The sequence below is a fragment of the Fusarium proliferatum genome (assembly GCF_900067095.1).
Source record: "Fusarium proliferatum ET1 genome assembly, contig: FPRO_scaffold004, whole genome shotgun sequence".
NCBI lineage: Eukaryota > Fungi > Ascomycota > Sordariomycetes > Hypocreales > Nectriaceae > Fusarium > Fusarium proliferatum.
In genome coordinates, this window is record NW_022194793.1 from 2,161,804 (window position 1) to 2,183,242 (window position 21,439).

The 21,439-nt window shown below is 48.7% G+C and overlaps 6 protein-coding genes across 6 annotated transcripts; 2 read left to right on the forward strand and 4 right to left on the reverse strand.

Annotated features, from left to right (window-relative positions):
* Positions 1–815: 815 nt before the first annotated feature.
* Positions 816–5,529, reverse strand: FPRO_04872 (uncharacterized protein; the record flags this gene model as incomplete). Its single annotated transcript, XM_031230430.1, has 6 exons — positions 816–1,693; positions 1,811–2,596; positions 2,651–3,214; positions 3,439–4,057; positions 4,177–4,334; positions 4,488–5,529. The coding sequence occupies 6 exons, from the start codon at positions 5,527–5,529 to the stop codon at positions 816–818; spliced, it is 4,047 nt and encodes a 1,348-aa protein (XP_031080567.1).
* Positions 5,530–9,404: 3,875 nt separating this feature from the next.
* Positions 9,405–10,304, forward strand: FPRO_04873 (uncharacterized protein; the record flags this gene model as incomplete). Its single annotated transcript, XM_031230431.1, has 1 exon — positions 9,405–10,304. One exon carries the CDS (start codon positions 9,405–9,407, stop codon positions 10,302–10,304), a length of 900 nt encoding a protein of 299 aa, XP_031080568.1.
* A 414-nt stretch (positions 10,305–10,718) lies between these two features.
* FPRO_04874 (uncharacterized protein) lies at positions 10,719–13,302 on the reverse strand (the record flags this gene model as incomplete). Its single annotated transcript, XM_031230432.1, has 5 exons — positions 10,719–10,892; positions 10,949–12,552; positions 12,609–12,666; positions 12,725–12,868; positions 13,174–13,302. The coding sequence occupies 5 exons, from the start codon at positions 13,300–13,302 to the stop codon at positions 10,719–10,721; spliced, it is 2,109 nt and encodes a 702-aa protein (XP_031080569.1).
* Positions 13,303–13,841: 539 nt separating this feature from the next.
* Positions 13,842–15,572, forward strand: FPRO_04875 (uncharacterized protein; the record flags this gene model as incomplete). The annotated part of the gene is made up of 1 exon (XM_031230433.1): positions 13,842–15,572. The coding sequence occupies one exon, from the start codon at positions 13,842–13,844 to the stop codon at positions 15,570–15,572; it is 1,731 nt and encodes a 576-aa protein (XP_031080570.1).
* A 1,325-nt stretch (positions 15,573–16,897) lies between these two features.
* On the reverse strand, positions 16,898–18,450 carry FPRO_04876 (uncharacterized protein; the record flags this gene model as incomplete). The annotated part of the gene is made up of 7 exons (XM_031230434.1): positions 16,898–17,029; positions 17,084–17,572; positions 17,632–17,961; positions 18,015–18,094; positions 18,147–18,219; positions 18,289–18,336; positions 18,433–18,450. 7 exons carry the CDS (start codon positions 18,448–18,450, stop codon positions 16,898–16,900), a joined length of 1,170 nt encoding a protein of 389 aa, XP_031080571.1.
* Positions 18,451–19,738: 1,288 nt separating this feature from the next.
* On the reverse strand, positions 19,739–21,148 carry FPRO_04877 (uncharacterized protein; the record flags this gene model as incomplete). Its single annotated transcript, XM_031230435.1, has 1 exon — positions 19,739–21,148. One exon carries the CDS (start codon positions 21,146–21,148, stop codon positions 19,739–19,741), a length of 1,410 nt encoding a protein of 469 aa, XP_031080572.1.
* Positions 21,149–21,439: the final 291 nt, after the last annotated feature.

The following is a 21,439-nucleotide window of genomic DNA, read 5'->3' on the forward strand; positions in this document are numbered from 1 at the left end:
GATGTGTTCGGTCTGGATCATCAGGCAACTCTCAAAAATGAATAACACGAATTACTCCATAGTAGTTTGTCCAAATATTACAAAGATAACTTCTATCTAACAAAGTGTGTTAACCCCCAATACCATATCGAGTTCTCACACTCCCGCATTTTCAGCTGTTGGCTACCGTGCGATGTCTAAAGTTAGCAGAGACAATTATCTAAAACAATCACATTCACCGCTACCGCCGTCGGACCGTTCGTACGGCCGTAAACGTAAACGAGTGACTGATTCTTTGTGGCCGCGTCTACCGCTAATGAGGTTAGAGATCATGGGTAAACAATGCGGTTATCCGCTGTTTGTACCCGTCAGCAATTATCGTCTTTTCGGAACTCCCAGTATGGTTCGTTCAACCGCCAAGAGTTGATTGTTACAGCTGTCATGTTCGAGACCCCCTTTTTCATTCCCTACTCTTCCGTCTTGGATACGCAGTTGCACGCGATAGCCATGCGGCGGCACTCCGATTGCCCCTCGAGGGGAGGCAATAAGACTTATGGTATCGATCCTGAGTTATATACAAACTTAGGTAAATTACTAAACTCTTAAGAGTCTCCTTGATGAGTTTAGGGTTGAAAATTTCTTGCTTCTTGACTCACGTCTGTGGAATGGCATTTGAATGTTTGAATAGAGTTGGCTGATCAGATGGTATACATCAGAAATATTACAAACAATAATAAGAAAATGCCCTCCTTTCTTGAAGAGGGGGATGTCCCTGCTAACAACAGATCGCCCAAACGCCGATACAATGCACCAAAGTCTCACAATGCCACCTCAGTCTAACTCTGCTTCTCGAGGCTCTGCAAGTTGACCAGCTCTGCATAACGTCCATTCTTCTTCATCAGCTCCGAATGTGTGCCTTGCTCAACAATACGGCCTTGGTCAAAAACGTAGATGACATCAGCCCTCTGAATAGTACTTAGACGATGCGCAACAGCGATAGTAGTTCGGCCCTTGGCCGCTTTGTCCAACGCTGCCTGTACCACATGCTCTGACTCAGAGTCTAGAGCTGAAGTTGCTTCGTCAAGGAGCAAGATCTTGGGATCTCGAATCAAAGCTCGTGCAATGGCAATTCGCTGCTTCTGTCCACCAGACAATAACGCACCCTTACTACCAACGATAGTATTAAAGCCGTCAGGAAGCGACACAATAAAATCATAGATGTTGGCTTCACGAGTCGCATGCTCAATGTCTTTATCCGAGACATCCTCACGTGCAGTACCCAGAAGGATGTTTTCCCTGATGCTTCCTTGGTAAAGTGTAGGCTCCTGACTGACAAGTGCAATATGTGATCGATAGTCGTTCACATTCAGCGTGCTGATTTCGTGTCCATCGATGAATACCCCTCCAGAAAGGGGGTCGTAGAATCGTTCTAAAAGTGCGATGGTCGTTGACTTTCCGCAACCTGATGCGCCTACAAGCGCGATGTACTGTCCCGGTCGAACAGTCAAATTCAAACCACGGAGGACAGGCTGTTCTGGTCTCGTAGGATATCGGAAGTGGACGTCCCGGAACTCTAGGGTACCTTCAACATGAGGTAGACGATCTCCAGTGTCAGACCACGTATCAACGACGGGCTGTCTGTCAAACAATTTTTTTAATTCTCCGGCAGCGTGGTGCGCTTTGCCCATGTCAGGAGCGAAGGAGAAGATTGTGCCTGTCAATTTGTAATTGGTTAGCTGTGTTCCAAATTCCTCAGATACATGGGTTGAATCTGTATAGAGGCAGATTCAAGATTCAACAGGGAACCAAGTTGAATCTTCATATAACTCACCCGCGCTCTGGGCTCCGAAGATAATTGCCATAAAGCATAAAAAGAACTGAAACATAGTCATTTCAAACCGTCCAATTAGTGTGCCTCCATAGTAGAAGCCTATCGCGAAGCATGCGAACAGGAGGCTCTGGGAGGCGGCGTAGAGGGTGGAGGACTTCAGGACGGAGATTAGACTCTTTCGCTGTTGTATAGCGAGAGCGTCTCTGTACTGTTTCATGACATCCTCTTCGCGGGTCAAACTGGCGACGGTGCGGATGGCGGAGATTGCCTCGGAGGCGAACCCGGCAGAGCTGTCGTAGGCAGCCTTGGAGCGGCGCTGAAATTGAGCGAGGATCCAGAAGCGGAAAAAGCCACATCCTAAGAGGACGGGGATCAATGAAATACACACGAGTGAAAGCTTCCACTGAATTGCTAGGGATAGAGCCATGGCAGCGATGAGTGTTGTGCCGACCATTAACAAGGTTCCCAGCGTCACGCCACTCAGTCCAGCGACGTGAGTTGTTTCAGTAGATAGAAATGAGGTGAGTGCTCCAGCAGTGTTCTCATCGCGGTCAAAGAAGGCAACGTCTTGACGAAGCATGGCCCGGAAAGCTCGGTCTCTTACTCTGTGGACTAGTCGCTCAGAACATTTCGCAAACAAAACACCTTGAATGATAAATGCGAACAGCTGAACAAAGGCGAGCATGAGATACATGGCGCTCCAGAAATCAGAATCTTTCTTGATCTGGTGCTTGGTCTGATCCGTCACGGGCGCTGATAGAGTTGTGATCTGCTTGGCAAAGAAAACTGGAACAAAGTTAGGCACGACGCATTACTTGAAAGGGATATCTAGCAGCTTACCAGCTTGCGTAGGATTTCCTCCGCCGCATACAGCAGAGAACAGCAGTCCCACAAGCATGAATCCCAATTCCTTCTTGTTGAAAGACGCGATGAGTTTGATAAGTGTCCACAAGCTATACTTTTGTTCGACCTCGGCTTTGCGACCTTGAAGAGCCAGACTCGATGCGGATTTTGTGGTGCTCGTGCGGTCTAGCCTGGCTGCGATGTCGTCGTTAGGGTCAGCGATATTTGCAGCCCGTTTCTCGCTCATCTTCCGCATAAGTGATACCTCCTCCTCATCAATAGCAGCTTGCTCTTCAGGGGTCATTGTCTCAGCAGCGGCAATTTTCTGTGCCGAAACAAGCTTCGAATATGGCCCCTTGTTCTCCAGAAGTTCGTTATGAGTCCCTTGTTCAACGATTCGACCATCGGACATCACAACGATGTTGTGGGCATCTCTGATAGTTGAGAGACGATGAGCAATGGTAATAGTTGTACGGCCTTCAGAGGCGTTCTCAAGGGCGGCCTGCACAACACCTTCTGACTTGGTATCGAGAGCACTCGTTGCTTCGTCAAGGAGGAGAACTAGAATCATGTTAGTTCAGAGAATACCGGCTACTCCGGGGAGAGGGGGTGGGTGGTACTGGGGATATAACCAGGCTTGAGGTTTATCCTAAGATACCATAAACTTTCCTAAGTGTCAGACTTGGGTTTTCTTAACTTAGGCAAGACTAGAGTATCGTAGGATAGACTCAAGAGTCTCTTTGGCTTTGGTCAAACATCGCATGTTTTTATAGTCATGAACTTACTCTTAGGATCGGAAACGATGGCGCGAGCGATAGCAATACGCTGCTTCTGGCCACCTGAGAGGAGAAACCCTCGTTCTCCAACGTTGGTTTCGTATTTTTCGGGGAGAGAAGAAACAAAGTCATGCGCGTTTGCCTTCTTGGCAGCTTCGATAACTAGCTCACGCTGCTTTTCCTCGCTCGCATCTTCATACTTGGTGCCGATCAAACCGTGACGAATGTTGTTGAAGATAGTAGTACCGAAGAGCGTGGGTTCTTGGCTGACAAGAGCCATTTGCTGTCGTAGCCATCGAAGATTAAGTTTAGAGATATCGTGTCCATCCAGGTAAACTGTGCCTTGCACGGGATCGTAGAACCGTTCAACCAAGCCGACAATCGTGGATTTGCCTGAGCCTGACGCCCCAACGAGAGCCGTCACCTTGCCGGCCGGGATTTCGAGACTCACGTCATCCATAACCGTAACTTCCGGGCGAGACGGGTAGATGTGTTTGATTTTCGAGAGCCGGATGGAACCCTGGATATTCTCGAGTTTCTCGCCCTCATTGCTAGAAGAATCGAGGGGAGAAGCACGATCGATTGTATTAAAGATCTTGGCAGCAGCAGCGACTGCATTCGTAAAAGCCTGTTATAAGGTTAGCTTTCAAATAGTGCATAGGTGGTACATAGCTAAACACGCAGTCTGTCCATCGCAAAGGCCGCAAACAATAGCTAAGGAGCTGGGAGAAACTGGAATCAACATACCTGAATATTAGGAGCGACGTTACCTAGGTTGAACGCGCCTATCATCACAGCCATAAGGATAGTCAGGATGTTGGAAAGTGAGGTTTCACCATCTACAAGCATCTTGCTACCTTGCCAAAAGGCTAGGCCATAGTTGAGGTACAGGACCATCATCATACCTAATTAGATTAGAAATTCATTCTGTACAAGGCACTTGGAAATTTGAGGAGTTGTGTAAGAAGGATGGGGTGTGGTATAGAGTTGGTGGAAGATGGGTGGGTTGTGGTTGAAGCCATTCGCATGCATCTTCAACACCCTAGAGAAACACATACCTGCAATCATACAAGCGACAGCGCCTTTGACACGAAACCCAAAGTATTCCGCATTTTTGAGGTGGGTATCATATTGCCTGGCTAGGCGTTCCTGCGTCCCGAATGCGACAGCATTTCGAATAGAACTGATGACCTCGTCTGCAAGACTTCCTCCATGAGCATAAGCTTCGAGACTTTGTCGATTGTATTTTAGTATGAAGGATGAACCACCGCCCATGTTGAGCAGGAGAGCAATGACAGTAGAAAAAAGGATCAGAGTCAGTTTCCAATACTTGATGAAACCGATGATGAAGGCCGAGACGAACGTAGCCACAGCTGCAAGAGTGAGAGACACCTTCTCCGAAATGCCATCTTGGATGAGATTCGTGTCGGACGTAATTCTTGTGACCACTTCGCCGGCGCCAATTTGATCGAAGAAACCGATGTTTTGTCTTAAACAGCTTTCAAGGTAATGCTCCCGAATCTTTGCTGACAGATGCTCTCCGGTATAGATAAACCCAACAGTCGATATGTATACGACAATGAATTCGCCAATGCCTAAATAGACAAAGTACAAAACGAATTCCACCAATTTGTCATTGAAGGCACTGCTTGTCAAGGTACGATTCACGAAAAAGTCTTGGAACACTGCTTGAAGGTTGCCGAACACCACGGTCATTAGAGGAAGCGCCGCGCCGCCAGCAATGGAACATATAGATGAGATCAGAATAATTAATATGTCGTTGCGGGAGGCATATCTGTATAGTACAGCCACGCCCTGCTTGACTTCGGGGCTGACGACTTGGCGTCGCAACACCTCGGCTTCGTCAGGTGGCAAGTGTCGATAGTGATCCTCGATATTCTCTGCCTTGGGAGGCACAATGACTGCTGAATCGGCCTTTGTCAAGTCCAACTTTTCGTTGTTGGGGTCGCTCGAAGACTTCATGTGTGGGCGAACTGCATCTTTGTCTGTTGAACCACTCCCGCTGTGGCTTGACGACGATGGCCGCGAGGGATTGTTGCTGCTTGTTGCAGCGGCTGCCTTTTCTGAAATCTCGGTCATGGTGATGATGCGGTTATTGAAGAACCAGACCTTAACAGTGGTTAAGAAGAGTAGGTGTACAGCAAGTTATTGGCGGGGCGAAGAAACACCCTTGGATGAAAAGGAAACACCAGTGGGTGTTGAGTTGATATGGTTGTCGTCGAGATTAGCGAATCATGCGTATTGATCGTTCATGTATTTTTCGCATAGAGAGTCCAAGTCGAATAAGCTGCAGCACGGGCAACGATGAGGCCCCAAGTGAGCAGCTTCCTATCAGTGCGGACTGTGTTGGTGAGAAACAATGTGCGAAGGATCTGTTTTATTTCTCGATCGAGAACACAAGAAAATGCGACTCGAGATGAATGGACAATTTATTTAAATAACTGAGCTTGGGCAACACATCCACGTCTGTTGGACTGGCTTAGCGTACCTTGCTGTCGGACGCGGGCCCGGGACACAAAAAGTCGCCTGGTCCAGAGGTCGATTACGCTTCTCTTCCCTTTTCAGCTAAACGAATTTCTGATCCGCTAATCATTCATTGGCGGCTCAAATATGGGGTTCTTGCAGATTGGAGCCTGGGGGGGAGCATCCTTGGTGAAGAATGTTCCATTGTCACTTGTCACTCATGCTCAGGCGTATTCAAGACCCCGTAAGCCGGTCCAGTACAGGGATCTCTGATCTGTGTGTGATCTCAGCATCCAATGTCTTGGGAGTCAGAGAACCCCGTTGCGATGGAGACTGTACAATCCTCCCGGTCAAAAAGCTGCAGATGTACCGATTGTTTGAGTCATCTCACCGCGTATATTGTCTCTGGCTGTCTGTCTCTGACCATCTTGAATCATTGGATCTGCCCTCGGACTCCCGCAGTAGTCCGACAGCCCGTGGTGGGTAATCCTACGGAGCGAAAATGCATCCAGCGCTTACTCACAGTCTTCAACTCGGTTAGGTTGAAAAGGACAGACAAGGAATCAAGTCGTTCGCATCTGAAAGCTATTAGTATTGGAATTAGAATTAGAATTATAACTATGTGGGTTCGACATGGCTCTACGATTTCATTCTTTTGATAATTCCGAAAGAAGGAAAAATTCGTTATTTTTTACTCCGTGGTTGTTCTATAAAAGAAATATAATACTTTGTCGTCTATCTGGGTCCTGTAATTCTTGGCCCCACATTTATATCTCCTGCCCTTTTCCCGCCAGCCAACCTAACTACGATCAGACAGGTATTCGTCGCAGAGAGCTTAGGCGGCCGAGCTTCTGTGGAGCATTTCTGCGGCGTCGAAACGGTTGCTGCTTTCGGACAGCGCCGGGCTCGCTTCAATCTGCCACTATCGGTTCACTTTTATTACTTACATACGTAGCCTAGTAGCCTACTCCAGGCTTCGGAGCTTTTATTAAAAGACAGTTAAAACCGGAGCCGGGTAAATAATAAGCACGGGACTTCGGCACGCTTCGAAGCCACGATTAGGCCAATATAATTATGTTATCCAACAAGAGTCCCTGGACGCAACAATCACTGGCACTCCACAAGCCTCGAGCTTCAGGTATGCCATACATAGTCAGTCAGCACAAGCAACAGGCTCCAGAGTGATGTTGAATGTCCCAGCGCCGTATCACAGGGGGCAAGCATTGCAATACACAAGCCGTTGTGCATCAGATTCATGTCACCTCGATGAGGTATTGAGGTTCGAGTATGGTAGCACTTTGGTGCACAGATGGATCCGTATGCTGCACAATAATGAGAAGAGCAATAACAATCTCGTTCAATAGCGATGTGGTCTTCAGAAGATTCGGGTAAACTTCCAATCCTGTCAACTGCTGAATACTGATGGTGATCATCGGAATCGGTGAGTTCTTGACGCCGGTTCCCGATTGTCAGCATAGAATGAGAGCTAGGAGGTGATCGGGAGCTCCCGAGTCCGAATCCCGGTCATTAAACTCATTTTCGTATCCGTTAATGTTGTTGGTCGCTAAATCCGGTAAATTCTAGATTGCGTGGCTTGTCATCAGGGCACAACCAACAGCTTCGCAATTCTCGCATTCGCGAAGACGGGTGGCTGCAACTCGGTATTGCTCATCAACTGCAGAACAACTTCCTGTTGAAAGAAAAGATACTGTGGAACGTGGGAAGCTGCCCGGGCAGTGCACTTCACGTTTGGGGCTCTATTCTCTAAAGTAAGTTCCCAAGTCGCCAAATCAGTGCCGGTTTGTAAGGTTAGCCCTTACACTCTCAATGATGATCATCTAGGAGGCTAAGTTGTTGGGAGTGACTCTTGCATGAGGGTATTTGAAACTTCCGCGTCCCGTGCGAGCCTAACATTAGAGGTAGTCGAGCGAAGGATCTTGTATCCTAGGCCATATGCTATCAGCATCCTTGCTCGGAGGACTTTTGCCAGTACGATACATCCTGCTGCCGCTTTTGTCAATTGAGCTTTTTCCAAACTTGTCTTTAATCAATAAGTGTTTTGAATTGACTTGAACACAAAGACGGGTGCATTTGAGTTGACCCCATGGCTGTTCTATCGAGTATTCTCGAGGGGTACTCGTGTGCGACAAAGCATGACAGTGCCTCCTTGTATTGCGCCGCTATAACCGTCAGGTTGATGACATTGGAACTCTGGAGGAGACAGGAGAACTAAAGGCTTTAACCCTAAATGATAGAAATATATAGGTAAGTTAGCATAAGGTCAGGGGAGTCTTCGGTAAGTTTATTTTGGGCTTCATCTATACCCTACCTGTCTCAAGATCTGAGGCTTTCTGGCTTCCCAGGGCATCTAGAATAATATTTCTCGTAACGCCTGAACGCCTATACGTTCAGGTGAGGTTCCACAGTTTCGCATAAAGGATTGTTTCATGGCTATGGGGCGATAAACGAGGATGCTCCCTGCTTGGATCACATCCACCCTGGAGCTGCGGCATGTGAAATAGTTTCTTGCAGGACGCTATATACCTGAAGTGTATGTTGATTCTGCGAAATTATTGCAGTAAAAGAGTAGATGAGGATCTATCTAATTCTGAAGTTTTTGAAGCAAGTTACAGAACTTATGTTATAACACCGTAAAGCTTGAACAATTACCTCAAGCTTCAACACCTGCATTATATAGACCATGGCCCCAAAGATGGAACAGTAACATGACATGAAAACCCTTCTTATTGAGTGGAGAAATTTTGGAAACTTGCTTACGATGCTATGATTGTATTGCTGTAAGCATTCTTGTCGGGTTTGCCGCCGCTCGATGTTGTATGTATGTCGCGAAGCCTCACTCCGACGACCAGGACCGGATGATGCAGATGTGATCCACCACCGTATGGACTTTGTGCCTTTTTACTACACAGAACGCAATAGAAAACGCATTACTTAGTGTTCTCCTCCTTTACTCGACACTGCGTTATGCTGCTATATCTGAAGTCGCTCGAACGAAAGACCCTAATGTGAGGCTTTATTTAGGACAAATTGGATGTCATCATGGTGACCTTGGAGGTTCATAGTCAGCGAGATAATCGAGTACTGTACTGGACTTATGAAAACGAACCTGTATTTGGTATCGCTAGAGGCCAGGTCTCTCTACGGCTGTCAAGAACGAGTTTGGCCATCTTTGCCCTCATGACTGCCAGTTCAAGCCTTAGGCAACAATCGTCTATTCGTCTTTTCATTGGATGCTACCACAGACTCTGAACAAATCATCAGAGCTGACTACAGATCGCCACATCATCATTCAAGCCCATCTTTAGACTTCTTATCGCTCCGGCACGTGTCCAACTCAACACGTCTTCTTCTGTCCAAAATAAAACCTAAACTCCCATCATTTCTAAAACCTCGCCGTCCGATCCGTATCAGAATCTCACGATAAGCATACGGGCACATATTCGACTTAACGTCATAGCCCCCAAAACATCATGATACCTGGCTCTCTCGCCTGGCTACTTGCACTGCCGGCTTTTGTGCTGGCCGCCCGCCCCAAGGATGCCATCAAGCTTTCTGATGTGCGATCTCTCACCCTCCGCGGTAACGGAGCCATGACGAATCATCGCCGTGTTGGCGCCATTCCCCAACTGCGCTGTGTCTCCAAGAAGGCGCTCTGTGAACTTTATGATGTTGATGTGATGCGCTGCACCAATGAAGGCTCCGGCTGGGGTGATGAGGATATTCAATGGAGTTGTACTGCCTCACTTCCAGAAGAGCTCAAGCTTGTCACTACGGATGTAATATGTGAGGGTTACAACTCCCCCGACGACCCCTATGTTCTGAAGGGTAGTTGCGGTGTCGAATACAGAGTTGCTTTGACAAGGAAGGGCGAACGCCGTTATCCAAATATCGCCAACGGAGGATGGTTTAATGACGGCAGAGGTGGTACTGATTGGGGGGCTCTACTCTTCACAACTATCTTCGTTTCTATTCTCGCCTGGATACTTTACTCGGCGTGTTACAGAGCACAAGAGGCTGGCGGCAACTCCAACCGACCGCGACGCCGCCGCGACGGATGGTCCTCTGGAGGATGGGGCCCCGGATGGGGTCCTGACGGCGATGACCCTCCACCTCCATATCCCGGTTCTAAGCCTTCTTCGCAATCCGACACTTGGAGACCCGGGTTCTGGAGTGGTGCCGCAGGAGGAGCCGCAGCAGGATATTGGGCCGGTAGCCGTAACCAGCAAAACCATCATAATCACCACAACGATGGGTATGGCAGCATCGGACGTGGAGGTTCTGGATGGGGTGGTCGTTCTGGATCGTCATCTGGATCCAACAATTCAAATCGTCATGAGAGTACTGGTTTCGGTTCTACCAGCCGTCGATAGATAACCATTCCACTACAAATTTATTGACGCTTTCCATTTATCCTGCTATTTCATACACTGACTCAGCACCTCCCCAACCCCCAACCCCCTTCCTTTCTTTACAAACAGTATATACATGCATGCAGCGGCTCGTGAAGTGTTCCGCTGAGTGGTTTAGAAATACACGGATGACTTTCCAAGAGTAGCCATCTAGCCCAGAGAAGGAAACCGTCAAGATGCGCTGTCCAGATCATAATGGCCCAACATAGTCCGGTGATTGTGGACATACAGCCACCCCCAAATGGCTGAAGGTATCGATGGATGCTCAATGCTTGACGCAAACAATTAAAGAAGTAGAAAAAGAGGTATCGCATATGTAAGAAACAGAGCAAGGTGCAAGATAGGTTGTTTCCATTGCGCTCTCGGTGCGTTCGTTCAATGATGGACGGGCATAACGTCCATCTTGTCAAATGCTCGGGAACATGTAGGACATTTCCGCATGCGATTGCTGATGCGATCATCCACACATTGGTTGCAGAATAGATGGCCACACGTCTTCAACGCCGTATTCTTGAAATTGATACGACAAATAGTGCATAGAGCGAACGTCTGAAAGCGCGTTAGAATCGTCCAAAACAACAGAATTCTTTTCTTGGATCACTTACCCGTAGCATTTCTTCCTCTTCAGACGCATTGCTCAATGCCTTATTCTTCCAGTTGTCGCGATCTTTCTGAGCATGCTCGAGGCGGACCTTCATCTTCTCCACCTCAGTCTCTTGCATAGTGTTGCGCTCACGAACCACAGCAGAAGCCGCATCTTTAGACCTGACCAGGTTTGTCAGATCAGCAATTTGCTTGTTCAAAGACTCAGTACGGCGGAGAGCATCGAGGCTTGCTGTTTCCATCTTCTTGTTCTCTGTCATCAGGGCTGCATTTGCTTGTTTGAAGTCGGTCAACTGTTTATCCAAATTACCCAGTAGGGTACGGTTCTGCGATTCGAGGTCCTTTAGCTGGGCGATGATTTCCGAGCTCTTGCTGTTCTGGTGGCGTAATGATCGAATCTCGTTGTTGCGAGTGTCTGCGTCCTTTCGCGCGGCAAAGTATTTCTGGTCAGCTTTACTCTTCTCTGCAATTAGTATTGCCATGCGCTCCTCTACAGCACTCGTGTCCATCGCTTTCTTTTGAGCAATTTGAATTATTTTCTTGTATGCCTTTTCCATAGCAGGGAATTCGGTGTTGATAGAGTTGAAATCCCGCTCCAATTTTGTGTATTGCAGACGAAGCTCATCAATTGTCAATGCCTCGATATCCGGGCGAATAGCTTGCTGGTCCTCGTTTGGTTGAAGGCGTGAAAGTTTTGCTTCTAAAGCCGTAATCCTATCCTCTTTGGCAGACGCCAGAGCCTTAACTTGATCGATTGATGCCCGGTCCTGTTCTAATCTTGCCTTATGTTGCGTAGTTTCGGCTAGCAATTCATCGCGCGCCGATCGCACTCGGGCAAGATCTTGATCTCTGGAAATGATCTCAGCTTCAAGTTCTTGTGTCACCTGATTCGCGTCTGCTTCAAGCTGAGTTCTGAACATCGATCGCTCGGCTTGTAGTTTTTCGGCTTCTTCTCGCAGCTGTTTGTTTGTAGCTTCAAGGGTGTTGATACGTTTGATGAGATCCTCGTTCTGGTTTTTGAATTGTTTGAAAACGTCGGTCCGAATGAAGTCTTCATCGGTCAAGGTCTCCCTCTTCGCTTTAAGAGTCGAGTTCTCGTCCTGAAGGGTCTTGATTTCAGCCAGGATAATATCGAGTTGTTCCTTTTGCTTGGTAGCAGCTGCAGTTGCCTCTTCATACTTAAGTAATAGTTCACCCGCGTTGCCATTTGTTTCGCCGGCCTCGGCGCTCCCATCACCAGATGCAGAAGGGCGGGTGGCATTAGCAAATGCTTGTTGTTCGAGCTTCTGCACCTGAGCGCTTTTGGCACGGTCTAGTTTCTTCTCCGCTTTGAAGTATCGCAAAGTCGCAGCATTCAGTTGTTCAGAGAGCTGGTCCTTTTCACCCTTCAAACGGTCCAACTTGAACAAGTATTCCTTTTGAGTTGCTAGCAGACTTGCAACCTTATTCTCCAACGCAGCAGCATCGGGGTCAATCTTGCCTCGCGAAGAGGCCAATCGTCCGAGGAGTGCTTCAGCTCTGGATTTGATCGTCTTGCCTTTGTCGGATAGATGTTTCTGGAATTCATGCAGATCCTTGAAAGTCACGCCACTCAGATACGGAGGGTCTACGAATAAGTTTAGAAAAAGCACGGCTGACAATATAGAACAAAGGTCCTCATACCGGATGGTGTTGTGGAAGTGATCTCTGAGTCTGAAAGAAGCTCCATTTCCTCAAGCACCTGTTTCTTTGTTTAGCTATGCCACAGATAGTGGGGACTGGAGAAGGGTGGGACAAACCTGTCGCCACCAAGCATCGATAAGTCTCAAGTGGTCGTCGTGATGGACAGATCTTTTGTGAAGTTCCTCGAGGCGTGACTCGTACGTAGAAGCCTTTCGACTATATTCTTGCATCTGCCGGTAGATGGCGCCCTTTGTGTAGGCCTGATGATTGGGTCAGCGACATTTCCACCTCCATACGTCGAGCAAGTTGCGTGATGTTTTCTTGGGTTGTGCGAAGGCGCTTCTCATTTAGGTGCATGACGAATGCACTTCCGAGCCGACTATTGCGGTGTCGCAAGAAGCAGGCGAGCATCATCACTGGCTTGGTGAGCAATGCCGTCCAGGACCATCCCAACAGAATGGCACGAAGCCGGAAATAGAAGTCTGCATGATAGGCAGAGTGCAGGGGAAAACACATGGCCGGATACTCAAGTATTGGCAATAGGAGATGTCGTCGTGTGACTTACCTCGATCCAACTCTCTTCCTTCATGTCGGAGGAGTCATCTTTAGCCTTGGAGCCATTGACGGCAACTCGCTTGCTCGGAGGGGCTATATCATCGGCACTGCTGATGGCAGGCCGTTTCCTATCCTCCATCTTTGAGACTGTGGATGGGTGAGGGGAGGCAGAGGACGTGGTTGTGAGAGGCATCAGAAGTCGCGTGGCATAGGGTAAAAAGGCGGACGCGTTCCCAAAGAAAAGCGACGGTTCAGTCGTGCGAGCGCTTTCAAGCCAATTCCGGTGGCAAGCAAAGACGTGCGAGCGGTCATCAAGTGATGGCGCGGGGGAGCGTGTTATGATGATGGAACGTTTCTTCGGGTAAGGAGTTTGAAATTTCGAAGTTGAGTGAGTCGCAGAGCAAGAAGCGCGGCGTCTCCACCTCAAAGGGGATTAGTACCAGTCTAGCTTCGTTTGGAAAGTGGAGCCCTTCTTATCGATTTGCATGGGCGGATAATTCTCGCCCACTGGATCTCCACCATCCCGCATTTTATTTTCTCTGCCTTTTTTCTGGGCTGCTTGGTACGAGTACTTCTTAGTTTCTGAATCGTTCTCTTGTCGCAATTCGTTCGGAAATGTCAACACAGATAACATATCGGAGATCGCATACAATACATGCATGATTAAACGCTCGCGCAATGAGCTCCATTTTCAAAAAGAAAGGAGGGCCTGCCTTCAAACCCAAGATCCCCGCCGCTCGACGCCCCGCGGCACCAGTACCCTCACAACCTCCCAAAGCACCACCAACTGCTTCTCTTCCGCACGACTCAAGGGATTCAGAAGCTCAGGATGTTTCCCATCAACCTTTAGAAACAGCATCGGCGAAGGACCCCGTGAGCTCACCGATTGAATCGCAAATTCAAGGTTCTCATGAACTTGGTCGTCAATCTTCTACCCCACCATCGACAATCCAGGAGCCTGCAAAGCCGGACGAACATGCTGCAACTGAAGGGTCTACCCAAGAAAAGTCTCCAGAAGAAACGCAAAGTGAACTTGCGAACCAAAGTGCCGAGCGGAATCCTGAAACAATCGGAGTGCCTTCCACGGCTGCCCAAGCGACAACCTCGAGCGAGCAACAAAGTCAACAGTCTCCTGCGCAGTATAGTGAGACTCACTCAAGTAGTACCGACGATGCTCCGTCTCCTGTTCTGCAAACACCAACTCCAGATGACTCGGAAGGCCCAAGTGGAACTGATCTTTCAAATACACCATCTCTCCCCGCTGCTGACTTGAATCATACACCCGAAGAGACCTCAGGAGAACCGCAGAATGTGCCCCGATCAACGCGTAGGCCACGGACCAGGAAACAGAGTAACCAGGCAACCCAGGATGAGGTTGAAAAAGAGGGAGGCTCGAAAACGAAGAAACGTCAGAGGAAAACCGATGAACAAAGCGCGGCATCCAGACAGCCCAGAAAACGCAGGACTACCCAGAGCGGTACAAGTACACCAAAAAACAGACGCGCGCGCTCACTTACGCCAGAAGATTCAGAATCTCAACTGGTGGACTTACAGAAGCTTAAGATGGCTGATTTAACCAAGGATCTTCACATTGGAAAGAAATTCAGCAGACATGATGAGCTACGAGAACGAGAGAGGCGGGCAAGAATGAAGATCAAACTCGGAGTTGACGGCGAACGTGACAGCTCAGCAACCCCCGAAGACGGTGGCCAAGGAGGGAAAGTTGGAAGCCCCGCTGCATCCTCGCCAGCTCCTTCGGTTTCAGCTCCGGTTGCACCTTCAGGACCTCAATTCCGTATTGTTGATGGGCAGATCGTGATCGACCAAAGCTCGTTGGCTGTAGACAGACATGCTCGAGCAGCCGCTGCAGCCGGAGATATGGAAACAGTCGAAGAAAACGACTTCACGCGCCTCATCACCAGCAACTCGTTCATGAACACCTCCAAACTTAAGGGCCCCAATATCTGGACCGACGCAGAGACAGAGCTCTTCTATCGCGGTCTGCGCATGCTCGGTACGGACTTTGAGATGATTTCCAAAATGTTCCCGGGCAAGCAGCGGCGTCATGTCAAACTCAAATTTAATCGTGAGGAGCGTCACTGTCCACAACGCGTCAACGCTGCTCTCATTGGCGAGAAGACGGTAAAGATCGATCTAGAAGAGTACAAGGCTTTCACCGGTAGCGAGTTTGAGCCAGTGGCAGACATCGAGGCTGAACAACGCAAGATCCAGGAAGAATACGAGGCCGAGGAGAAACGTCGAGCTGACGAGCAGGCCGAGATCATGCGCAAGAGACGAGAGGAGCTGTTCAAGGACGACGACGAAGGTGACGCGAAGAAAAAGAAGAGGAAAAAGAAGCAGGCAGTAGCCTACGGTCTAAACGGTGAACCCATTGCTCAAGAGGCTTGAGCTGGGAGAGGACATAAATCAGTCCGAAATCAGGATCAAGAGTACGTCCAAAATCGGAGAAATGATTCGGGCGGCGTAACGGGGACAGGCATGATACCCATGGGGTTTTTTATTTGCTCACGAATGAAAGAAAGGGTTACACGGAATTAGCTTCGAGAGCAGTCTCTACAGAATAATAATTCTCCTAGGGTAAGGTACAACATGGAATCTTAAACCTGTTTAGTAACATATATCGTCATGATAAGTGACGCCTGTCTCTCGTCTCGACAAATCGTAGCTTCATGCCATCCAACGGGCGTAAAGTGGCTTGTGTCGAGTCAAGTTGACGATCCAAACATAGGGGTAGCAGGGTCGGATGATCAGTGACTGGATATAAGAAATCTCAGCAGGACTCTAGCATGATGTGTGAGTCTCGTGATTGTCTCTGTACAAGGCCAGCCTAGGTAGACCGCAAACTAAAAAACTGGAAAAGTACAGAAAGTATACAGAGGAGGGAGAAAGAATCTTCTTATATGGCTGGAGAGACGTGAGGATTCCTAGTGCTTGCGACTAGACATGTCGACGACTGACCGCGCAATGGCAGCCGCAGAGCGCATCACCCATGCTACAGTACCGAGGCCGTAAAACTACATATAACAATATCTTACTCAAGATATGGGATACCATTTGACACTCATCGGGTTGTTTTAACGGTTACCGAAATTGGGTCATATGGCCTGGCAGTTGAGCCATTTCGGAAACGACATGCACTTCGGGTTTGAATTTTAGAAAGATATCAATGCTTACAATAATTTTCGTCTTATAGAACAAACTTAGGATGCCCTGTGAGTACCGGACCTAATTTATCCCTCCCTCCCTCGCAATGCAGAGGCTCGAATTATTCTAGCGTTTAGACCATGAAGCTTGAATTTGTTATCCTATGAACAGCAGTGAGATTCAGCATAATTCGTATTCTCTCTGACTTTGACATCCCATCATACTACTCGATCAAGGTAGCTTCATACCTAGGTAAGGTAGTCACTATAACACGATAGGGTAAGGATAGAGGTAGCTGAACAATCCTCAGTGACCTACCCACCTTACATCAGGTGTTGATTCTCACAATGTAAATATAGAATGGGAGCTTTCTAAGATCAAAACCACCACTTATGCCTGCTCTATTAGCTAAGACCAATGGCTGCATTCTTTTCATGATCTTCTTCTGTTGTCCTATCCCTGGTCCGTCGCCGCCGCCAGATGGTTATTCCACAGAGAATGCCTGGTTTTGTGCCCTTTCCTTCGGTTCATAATCGTAACGCGTATTGTTCTGCACAGCTTATCTGCCCCTAGTTGTTGTTGGGGGCAGGCTCGTCATCCTCTGGTTGGTCAAAGAGGAAGTTAGCAGCTAGTTCTTCGTTCTTGTCGCAGGCAAAATAGGCCTGAATAGCCTGATCTCTATCAAATCCTAGGCGGCACAACTAATGTATGTCAGTAATTTAGATTCAAGGCCGTATCGAAATGAAAAACCTCACCCTCTCGATAGCATCTCGTTCCTCCTCAGTGACCGAAATGGCCTGAGCCCCAGGGGGTAGGGGGGTGTCGTCATCGGCATATTCACCGAGAAGCTGGAGAAATTGGTCTGGATTTGTAGCAATCAACTCGGCCAATTGAGGATTGCCGGCTCCAAGCTGCTGAAGAATTGGCTCGAGCATCTGCGGTTGTTGCTGAACAACCTGGCGGAGCTGCTGGAATTGAGCATTGTGTCGAAGAAAGTCGAGGTTACCCAGATCGCCACCTTGTCCAGCAGCTGCTGCAGCTGCTGCGGCTGCCGCCGCCTGGTTCCCTCCATTTCCTCCTCGGCCACCAGAACCTCCACGTTGAGCAGCAAGATCGAACAAATTCACGCCACCGTCATCAGAGGCACCCTGGGCGGAAGCGGCGGGTTGAGCTGGTTGTGAAGCAGGGGCCGCAGGAGCAGCCTCGCGCTGCTGCTGCTCTTGTCGGATATTGTCGGGAATGCCCTAATATAAACCAAGTAAGCAATCGTCGCTCACGACAGCCCGGAAAATCCAAGACGAACATTAAGAAGATACTCGACAGCACGGTCAGGGTTGTTGAAAGCAGCGCGCATGGCCGCTTCAATCTGGCTTCTTTCGAAGCCCATGGCCTCCATGTTTGCGATTGCCTCGGTGCGCTGGGATCCCATAGCAAGGCCGGAAGGCTCCTCAGCTTGAGCACCAGTTCCAGCATCCACAGAGCGCTGAGGAGTAGGTGTGGCGGGGACAGCAGCCTGATGAGATGAAGATTGTGCAGGGGCCGCAGGGGCAGCAGGTGTGTTGGTAACAGCTTGGGCGGGTGTGGCAGGAGGAGCACTGGATTCGGCCGCCTTGGGTTCGGGCTTGGGCTTAGGCTATTGCGAGCTGTCAGTACGCAAGCTCCTATCAAGGAGTCGTTGTTCCATACCTTGTTCACCATACAGACCACAAAGCCCTTCTCTTCAATGTTGTAGGAGCCAACAGTCTCTTCATCCTTCAGAATCTTGCCTTGGCATAACGTCAGCGACGATGTAGTGCGACAGAAGAGATAAGTAAGTACCAGAGTAGATCAGTTTCTGCAGCTTGGGCTCCCATCCTTTCTCAGCTGAGATCTTTTCTTTGACGGCAGAAATCTATCGAGGTATCAGCTGGCTGAATGATTTGCGCATACAGCTACAAGCGCCAACGCGGGGCAGGCATACCAGCTCAGAAGGCTCGACGTCGAGGGTAAACTTTTGTTGCTTGAGATCCTGGAATACGGTTAGTCAGCTTCCAGGACCATGAAACCAAGCACGAGAAATCGAGCTCATCAACGCAGATTCAGCGTCGCATGAATCGTGACGTACCTTGAAGGTGACCTTCATGATGGGCGAAGACTCTGTCACTTTGAGGTGGGGAGGTGCGAGGCAAAGTGCAACCTGGGATCTAGATAGAGTCGTCTCGCTCGGTACAGGCGCGGTAGTAGAGACGATTCGATGAGTCAAGATCGAAGATTTGTTGATGAGGGGGAGAGTATGTGGGAGAGAGGTCGGGTAGGAGAAAATAAAATCGTCGACGTAGATATAGAAGTGTGTTGGAGGAAAGCTTAGTGGTTTACAGCCTGGACGAAGTTGACGTTTGGCTGAGGGAAAAGGTGGGGCATGAACCTGTGAGTTGGAAGGGTTACTTTCAAGCCAGCTACCACCAAAAATAGCCTAGTGTGCCTTTGTCAGCCACTCCAGGCTACCAAATGGCTCGAAGGCGCGCGTCCTGTTGCCTGAGAATAAGAGCTATATTTTATCAGAGGCTCCAGGGATGTATTGATCAGTACCTACGGAGTAGACTGTGAAAAAGAGAGAGTCAGTACTAGGCAGAGAAGCAGAGTGGATTTCTGCTGGGAACATCCGTACGCATACATCTAGAGTTCTTCATCCTGAAATTAAGTTCGAATCTCTTCTGTCGACGAGAGTCAACAACATGGCCATCCCTGAAATACACCTATCATGCATGCTCTGGGTATTGACGTCGCCAAACTTAATGTCTAGGCCTTGCGAAGGGAGAAGCTTTATTTGGAACCGAACCAGTGATGGAAACTCGTAACACGTAAAAGGAGATTCTATTAGATCCCCCACACAAATAACCTCGCCACGTGGAGGAACACGGGGATTTTCTCTGAGACAGTCTTGCACCACATGCCAGTGATTCGAGATGTCAAAACATGTATGCTTTGCAAGGCTTAAAGAATAAGGTATAGAGCCTTTTGAGAGTCTTGTCTCTGCCTCTTGGCTCAAAGGCGTGCATGGAAGGATTCCTCAACATATTATCCAAGACGAATATCCTCAGGCTCTTTTAACAAATGTTTGTTTGATATTGCGTCTAAGCTTTCTAGCTTTTGTTCTACCTTACAATGCATCTCTGTCGTCCATCCTCGCGCCTCTAGCGCAGAAGGTCAAGTCATAAAAGCGCCTCGCTATTTTCATTGGTATACAAATAATCCTCCTCAGTTCGTTCCACCAGGTCTATACGGAACTCTTGAGTTTACCATCCGGTGGCGTCTGGAAGGATAAAAAAAAAAGATAAGAAAATGGAGTCTGTCCATGTCATAGTGCCCGCTGTTTCACATGCCCCTCCTCATTTTTATCATTATACTGTCACTCAGCCAGAGTGACATCGTTAGTTCTTTTCCTGCTTCTTACTTTCTCCAACATCTTCATTGTCGATTTTTGACTTTCGGTTGTTATAATCCGACCAACTTGATCGAGCACCGGCACCCATAACCCACCCAGGAATGGGAGGTGTGAGCGGCCGGTCAATTGTCGTTAGGGAGTCTGTCTCGGACTCTTGCTCCTCTCTAATGCTCTCGTGCTCATCCCGATGGCTGAGAGGGCTTGGGCCCACTGTTATGGAGGCAGACCGCAGAGACCGTACACTCTGGCGGTGTGTGATGACTTGTCCAGCATTGGGCGAGGCCAAGACAACCGTGCCAGGCGTAGCCATTGGGGGCGGCGTAGGCGAGTCGGATCGGAAGAGCGGATGGATATGAGATTCACTCAGGGACGGCTCAGGGAGATCGGTCGTCGACGTTTGAGGGCTCATTTGCTCACGTGTTATAGTTACCGGACTGAAGCTTCGGCTTCGCATGCGGATCCTCGGTGGCTCGAGAGGCATATCGTTGTTCGGTGTGGACGTTCTGCTTGGTGAAGGACTACCAGGAATTGTCTCGAGAAAATGGCCTTGGGTTTGCTGAGGAGGAGTTGCAGCTTCCATAACCACTTGACGGTTGTTTGTATCAACAGACGACGTATCCCAGGTGTCAAAAACATCTTCACTCGACTGATATATCGTCGAGTCGGTCGATATTGGTCGTCGAAACTCACTTGACGACACGTGACTTCTGATAGTCGCAGACCGAATAGCATTTGAAAGTTGAACCTTGATTGAATTTGAAGTGCCGGATCTGGGACGTCCACGTATGGATGGGGTGGGTGTTTGAGAGTCCATCGAGTTCATCATCCTGGGGGCTGTGTCATGATCTGAAGCTGTGTGACTATAGGGGATCGACTTCAGAGACGTCTTGGATCGGAATGATGGCAAGCCTCGGTCCTCCTCTAGAGTGTGGAGTGAAAGTGCCTTCTGATCGCTTTGCCGTGTAAGGAAGAAATGAACAGATAAGAAACCGGTTTGAAGGAAGAAGCACACCCCAAGACTAGCGGACAGGCCGACGAGAAGACTGCTCTTACTCGAGCCTGTGAACCCATGCTCATTTTCGAATTTAGACTTGCTGAATTGAATGAGAGTAGCCACTGTTGCAACAGTAGCAAATAGTATTGACAAGAGACAAGCACCAAAGTCAACACCCAGGCATCGTGTCGACCATCGTCGGAAGGAAGTTGAAACATATGTGGAGGCGAACCAGCAGAGGATGACGAGAGTCACAACCTCGAGGGCAACAGAAACTTTCGAGAGTGTTCGGCCGCTTGATTCTTTGGGTGTATGAATTGTGAGAACAATAAGAACTGCTACCACGGCCACTGTGACCAGTAGGGCCAAAGAGCCCAGAACGATTGATAGGGTGCGCCGCATTGTTTATAACAGTTGGTGAAGACGATGTTGCGTAGTTGCAAAGCCCCAGTACGGCAGCTGGTAGGTGGCTAACCTCGAACTAACCGTTCTTTGGTTCCCGTAGAGCGTTGCAAAATGAATTTTGTTTCTCGTATTGCTCGCAGCGTTGAGTGGTACTGCATAATCTGGATTGGCTATGCTTCCTCGACCTTGGTTCGGCGGTGTGACTATGATATGGTTGTTGATAAACGATAATAGGCGGCGGTATATATATTGAATGGCACCAAACTCGCCAACCAAAGATAGGAGTGT